General features: G+C 35.4%; 1 protein-coding gene across 2 annotated transcripts in view; it reads left to right on the forward strand.

Moving 5' to 3' along the window:
* Window positions 1-6262, forward strand: part of C8H7orf57 (chromosome 8 C7orf57 homolog) — a 26278-nt gene extending 20016 nt beyond the window's left edge. For both annotated transcript variants that reach the window (XM_023226333.1, XM_023226334.1), the window contains exon 9: window positions 5271-6262. In XM_023226333.1, coding sequence (XP_023082101.1) covers window positions 5271-5317 — 47 coding nt within the window. In that variant the 3' untranslated portion in view covers window positions 5318-6262. The remainder of the gene's footprint in view (window positions 1-5270) is intronic.
* The last annotated feature ends 481 nt before the right edge of the window (window positions 6263-6743 follow it).

Genomic DNA, 6743 nt, shown 5'->3' on the forward strand with positions numbered 1-6743 from the left:
CCCTTCTTCTTCGAGGGAGTCTCACTCTGTCGCCCAGGCTGGAGTTCAGTGGCACGATCTCGACTCATTGCAAGCTCCTCCTCCCCGGTTCACGCCATTCTCCCGCCTCGGCCTCCCAAGTAGCTGGGACTACAGGCGCCTGCCGCCACGCCCTGCTAATTTTTTGTATTGTTAGTAGAGACAGGGTTTCACCGTGTTAGCCAGAATGGTCTCGATCTCTTGATCTCGTGATCTGCCCGCCTCGGCCTCCCAAAGTGCTAGGATTACAAGCATGAGTCACTGCACCTGGCCTATTGTTCTTTTATACATGTTACACAAGCAAAAACATACTTTAGTTCATAGGCACACACTGTTTAACTCGCCATGTGAGAGTCATACTGGAAAAGGTAAGTAAAAAGCCATGGGAGACTCCAATTTATTTTTTAGTTTACTTTTTATTTTATTTTTAATTTACTAATAATAATTGCATACAACTATAGAGTGCAATGCAATGTTTTGATATATGTACACATTGTGGCATCATTAAAGATAACTAAAATATCCATTGCCTCAAATACTTATACTTTTTTTGTGGTGATCACACTTAAAATCTGTTCTTTTAACGATTTTGAAATATACAATATATTATTAACTTTATTCACCTTGCTGTGAAATAGATCATTAAAACTTAACTCATCCTGTCTAAGGGAAACTTGGTACCCTTTGACCAACTTCTTCTCTTATCCCATCAACTACTAGCCCATCCCCAGCACCTGGTAGCACATTCTGTTCTGCTTCTATGAGTTCAACTTTTTTAGATTCCATATATGGCTGCAATTATACAGTATTTGTCTTTCTGTACCTGGCTTATTTTACTCAGACAAATGTACTCCAGGTTCATCCATGTTGTCACAAATGACAGAATTTACTTCTTTTTTAAAGGCTGAATAGTGTTCCATCGTGTATATATACCACATTTTCTTTCCTTGTTCATCTGCTGATGCACGGTGAGGCTGATTCCATAGCTTGGTTATTGTGAATAATGCTGCAGAAAATTTGGGAGTGCAGATATAGCTTTGTGACATACTGATTCCATTTCCTTCGATACATGCCCAGCAGTGGGATTGCTATATCATACGGGAATTCGATTTTTAGTTTTTTAAGGAAACTCCATAATGTTTTCCATTATGGCTATTCTAATTTACATTTCACCTTCAGTATGTAATGGATCCTTTTTCTCTATATTATCGTCAACACTTACTTTTCATCTTTTTGATAATAGCCATTTTGACAGGTGTGAGATGATACCTCATTGTGGTTTTCATTTGCATTTCCCTGATGACAGTAATGTTGAGCTTTTTTATATATACCTGTTGGCCATTGACATGTCTTCTTTTGAGAAATGTCTGTGCAAGTCCTTTGCCCATTTTTAAATTGGATTATTTGTTTTTTTTGCTACTGAGTTGAGTTCCTTATATATTTTGGAATTTAACCCCTTATCAGACTTATTGGAAACTTATACATTTTCCAAATATTTTTTTCCTGTGCTGTGGCTTGTCTTTTTATTTTGTTGTTTGTTTCTTTTGCTTGCAGAAACTTTTTAATGTAGTCCCACTTATTTTTCCTTTTGTTGCCTGGGTTTTTGGTGTTCTATCCAAAAAATCATTGCCCAGACCAATGCTGGGGAGCTTGTTCCCTATATTTTTTCTATAGGTTTAGCATCCCAAATCTGAAAATCTGAAATCAAAGGAAATGCTCATTCAAACATTTCAGATTTTGGATTTTTGGATTTGGGATGCTCAACCAGTAAGTATGCAAATATTTCAAAATTTAAAAATAATTGAAATCCCAAACACTTCTGGTCTCAAGGATTTCAAATAATGGATACTCAACCAATAGCAGTTTTACAGTTTCAGGTCTTTTGTTTAAGTCTTCATCTATTTTGAGTTGATTTTAGCATATTAAATGAGATGAAGATCCAATTTTATGTCTCTGCATGTGGATATTCAGTTTACCCAGCACCATTTATTGAAGAAACTGTCCTTTCCCTCATTGTGTGTTCTTGGCACCTTTGTTGAAAATTAATTGACTGTTAATGCATGGGTTTATTTCTTGGCTCTATCCATTGATCTATACTTCCGTTTTTATGCCAGTACCATGCGGTTTTGCTTACTCTAGCTTTGTAATATATTTTGAAATCAAATAGCATGATTCCATATATCTGCTTTTTTTTTTCCTGTTTGCTCAAGATTGGTTTGGCCTATTCAGAGCCTTTTGTGGTTCCCTACAAATTCTACGATTTATTTTCTATTTCTGTGAAAAATGTCATTGGAATTTTGATAGGGATTGCATTGAATCTGTACATTATTTTGGGTAGTATGGACATTTTGACTATTAATTATTCTGATCCATGTATGTAGGCTATGTTTCCATTTATTTGTGTCTTCTTCAATTTATTTCATCCATGTTTTATAGTTTTCAGTGTACAGGTCTTTTACCTCCTTGGCTAAATTTATTCTTAAGTATTTTTTAATGCTATTGAGATTGGGATTGTTTCCTTACTTTCTTTTTCAGATCATTTGTTGTTAGTATATAGAATGCTACCAATTTTTGTCTGTTGATTTTGTATCCTGCAATTTTACTGGATTTGTTGATCAGTTTTCACAGTTTTTTGGTGGAGTCTTTAGGGCTTTCTATATATAAGATCACATTGTCACCAAACAGAATATTTCACTTGTCTCTTTATAATCTGAATGATTTCTATTTATTTTTCATGCCTAATTGCTCTGGCTAAGACTTCAGGTACTAAGTCAAATAGAAGTGGTGATAGTGAGCGCCCCTGTATTTCTCCTGATCTTAGAAAAAAAGCTTTCAGTTTTCACTGGTGAATGTCATATTAGCTGTGGGCTTCTCATGTATGGCCTTTATTGTGTAAAGGTACATTTCCTCTATGCTTAATTTGTTGAGAGTTTCTTTTATCATAAAAGGATGTTGAACTTTGTCAAGCACTTTTCCTGTATCTATTAAGGTGACCATATGGTTTTTGTCCTTCATTCTGTTCATGTGGTATATCACATTTAATGATTTGCATATGTTGAACCATCCTTGCTTACCAGGGATAAATTCCACATGATCATGGTTTATGATCTTTTTAATGTGCTGTTGAATTTGGTTTGCTAGTATTTTGTTGTGAATTTTTGCATCTATGTTTATCAGGGAAATTGGCCTGTAATTTTCTTTTCTTATAGTGTCCTTGTCTGACTTTGGTATCAGGGTAATGCTGGCCTCATAAAATGAGTTTGGAAGTGTTCCTTCCTTTTCAATTTTTTGGAACAGCTTGAGAAGAGTTAGTATGAGTTCTTCCTTTTCATGTTTGGTAGAATTCACCAGTGAAGCCATTATGTCCTGGGCTTTTCTGTGATGGGAGAGGTGATTCAACTCCATACTCACTCTTAGACTTCACATTTTCTGTTTCTTCATGATTCAGCTTTGGTGGATTGCATGATTCTAGGAATGTATCCATTTCCTCTAGACTATCCAATTTGTTGGTGTATAATTGTTCACAGTCGTCCTTTGTGGTCCTTTGTGTTTTGCAGTATCAGTTGCAACATATCCTCTTTCTTTTCTTATTTTTTTCAGTCTTTTCTTTTTTTCTCTCTTAGTCTAACTAAATATTTGTCAATTTTGTTTATAATAAAAATATTACTCTTACATTTTTTATCTTTTCTATCTTTCCTTCTGCTAAACTTGGGCTTAAATTATTCTTCTTTAGGACCTCAAGTTAAATATACAAATGCAGCAGGTACAGAAGATCACCTTCATAAGATATGATAAGGGTTTTATTATTCTGCATTGTCTTAAGAAGATAGAATTTACTTCACTATTGACAAAATATTACATATCTGATCAAGGGACAATCATTTGATATTCATATAAATGTATAAACTTTATATTGCAGGTGTTATGTAACCTTTGTGTTTATATTATCAGCAAGATCTGTTTAATTTTGAAGAAACCTTTTAAGCTTTCAAATTAATGAAAGCCTAAATAAGCAGCAAAGCCCCTAAGAGCTGGAAGAATCATCATGCGGAGAAGAGGATCTGCTCTGCTTAGTTTCTGGATAGCTGAGGCGGGTGTCACTATGAAACGCTTGCTCTCACCTCTCAGTATCTCTGATTTCAAGGCTAATGCTAGAGCTTTTGACATCCACACTCTCTCCACCGTCAGTCTGACCACTGTTTTCCTTCCTGTATTTCATTTCCTTGTCTTTTTTCCTATTTTCCCTGCTGTCCATCATGGTTTTAACTTTATAAACAATAGGCAATTTAGAAAGTGCCTTTTTTTCCTTCCAACTAGACATCTCTCCACTTAGAATGTGTTGCTGTAACTTTCTGGAGACTAATCTTGTCAAGGCTTCTTATTTTATTTTATTTTTTTAAGATAGGATCTTGCTCTGTTGCTGGGCCTGGAGTGCAGTGGTGCAATCATGGCTCACTGCAGCCTTGACCTCCTGTGCTCAAGTGATCCTTCTGCCTCAGCCTCCTGAGCAGATGGAACTACAGGTGCATGCCACCATGCCTGGCTAATTTTTGTATTTTTTATAGGGACGAGGTTTCACCATGTTGCCCAGGCTGGTCTTGAACTCCTGAGCTCAAGCAATCCACCCACTTCAGCCTCCCACAGTGTTGGGATTTTAGGCGTGAGCCACCACGCCCAGCCTAAGGCTTCTTCTTAATGTTTCTTTCCTTCCATGAGACACAAGATTATTATTATTCTTGTTTATTGCATTTTTTTCTAGCTGTCCTAGATATTTTGACATGCCCTAAAGCTAGGCATTAGGAAACTGGTACACTATTGTACTTTGGGAGGGTCAGCATTAATGAAGATTTCAAAAGACTTGGGAGCAGGGACACATGCCATGCCAAGACTGACAGCCTGAGTTGCCCCACCTCCCTACTTGCCTTGCCCAGGCTATGCTCATACTATTTATTTAATAATTCTTGTCAGTGTGCTTATGTCAGCAGAAACTTTCCACAATACACAGGCAAAACTCAAGAATTAAACTGTTTCCAATGGGGCACTCTCTTCTGGTCTACCAGTGCAAAAGTTGTAGTCTTGTGTTTCCAATGTATGATTTATGCCAGGATCATAAGCTCGATTTTTCTGTAGACTCAGAAATAATCCTTATTAATAGGTACAGAACTATGTGTTTTCTTATATTTAAAGTTAAGGTTTTTTAATTTATAGAAAACATCATCTTTGTCTACTTATTTATTTACTTTGTGTTGCAGGCCCAGAAGAATCTGTATCTGTATCAACACCAGCAGAGCTCAAATAAATCCTGATGCAATATATATTTAGGATAATTTTAAAATGGCTAAATATGACATGACTATATTATAGCTACATTTCTGAGGCTCTTTTTGTATTTTATTAATATAGACTCTCATTGAATAATTTAACTTGTAGCAGATTTGACATTGCTGCATAGAAGGGGCAGGTGTTTGTTTTTTGTTTCTTGCGTTTCTCTGAGATGTGAAACACATGGCTAACAAACACAACTATGGCCTCTGGTACCCTCTGCCCTGCTGGCCTGTTGATGTCCCAGTATCTCAGAACCAATCACTTGCACCCTGTCATCAACTAACATAACCTCCTACTGTGTGAACCACTCTTAGTGGGCATTGCTACTGGATTCTTGACTAGAGGAAACTTACAGAACAGGTGTTAAACCTTTTCCAATATTTGGTATTGCAATCTTTACAGAAATCATTTTCTAGTTACAAAAAAATTTAATTCCAGAATATGGTGATGCAGTTTATGTTAAGAAAAATATTTTAACTTATTATGCCATGAATTTATTAACATTTAATATAAAATATTGTAACATTTGCTGTTTTTAAATGTTTGTTATTTTTTCTTAAACTGAGATTCAAAATTACTTTGTTTTACAAATGTTAAATTGTTTATATTTAAGTAATTAGCTAAAATATAGTTCTATGTTTTGCATATTAATTGATTAATAACATAATAATTTTATGTGGGAATGTTTTCAGAAAGCCAAATAAAGCCACAGATATTTTAGCTTCTTTCCCAGAATAAACTTATCATGCATTTGCTTACCTAAAATTTAAGTTTCAAATTAGTTCTCTACATGAGACACTTAATTGAGCATATATATCTATATTCATTGATCAAACTGATATGCTACGGGAGAATGTATGCAACATGTAAAAAATGCAAATGGCTGTATGCAATGAATAAAAATCATATGCAATTATAGTAAAAAGTTTGTTTTTTCCCTTTCCTATTCTCTTCCTTCCTCTATATGAATTCTTACCTCATTCCCAGACACCTCCGCCTTAATGAAATAGTCATCAGGAACAGATGTCAATAGTGTAGAACTCTTCAATTCTTTATTTAGATTATTATAGTAACAGAAACCTGTGGTTTAGGAAAAATGAGGACAAAATTTGGAGTAAGGACCAGTGATCAAATTTAGGCTGCACCTACAGTAGCCACTGTCGACCTAAACAACAAGCAGAGAGGCTGTCTGAAAGCAAATGGTATTTATTTGGGAATGAGGCAGTTCAATGGAAATCATATAGTAAACTGTGCACATATTCATGGAGGTCAAGGAAGACAAAAATAGAAAGGATTACATAATTGTTTTATATAATTATCCTTGACTATAATGATCAATAATGAGGGTGATGCCACTCCAAGTTTGAAAAGGCAGTGGCTGGACAGATGTCCTCACAGAA

This window comes from Piliocolobus tephrosceles, chromosome 8 (assembly GCF_002776525.5).
Source record: "Piliocolobus tephrosceles isolate RC106 chromosome 8, ASM277652v3, whole genome shotgun sequence".
NCBI classification, from domain to species: Eukaryota; Metazoa; Chordata; class Mammalia; order Primates; family Cercopithecidae; genus Piliocolobus; species Piliocolobus tephrosceles.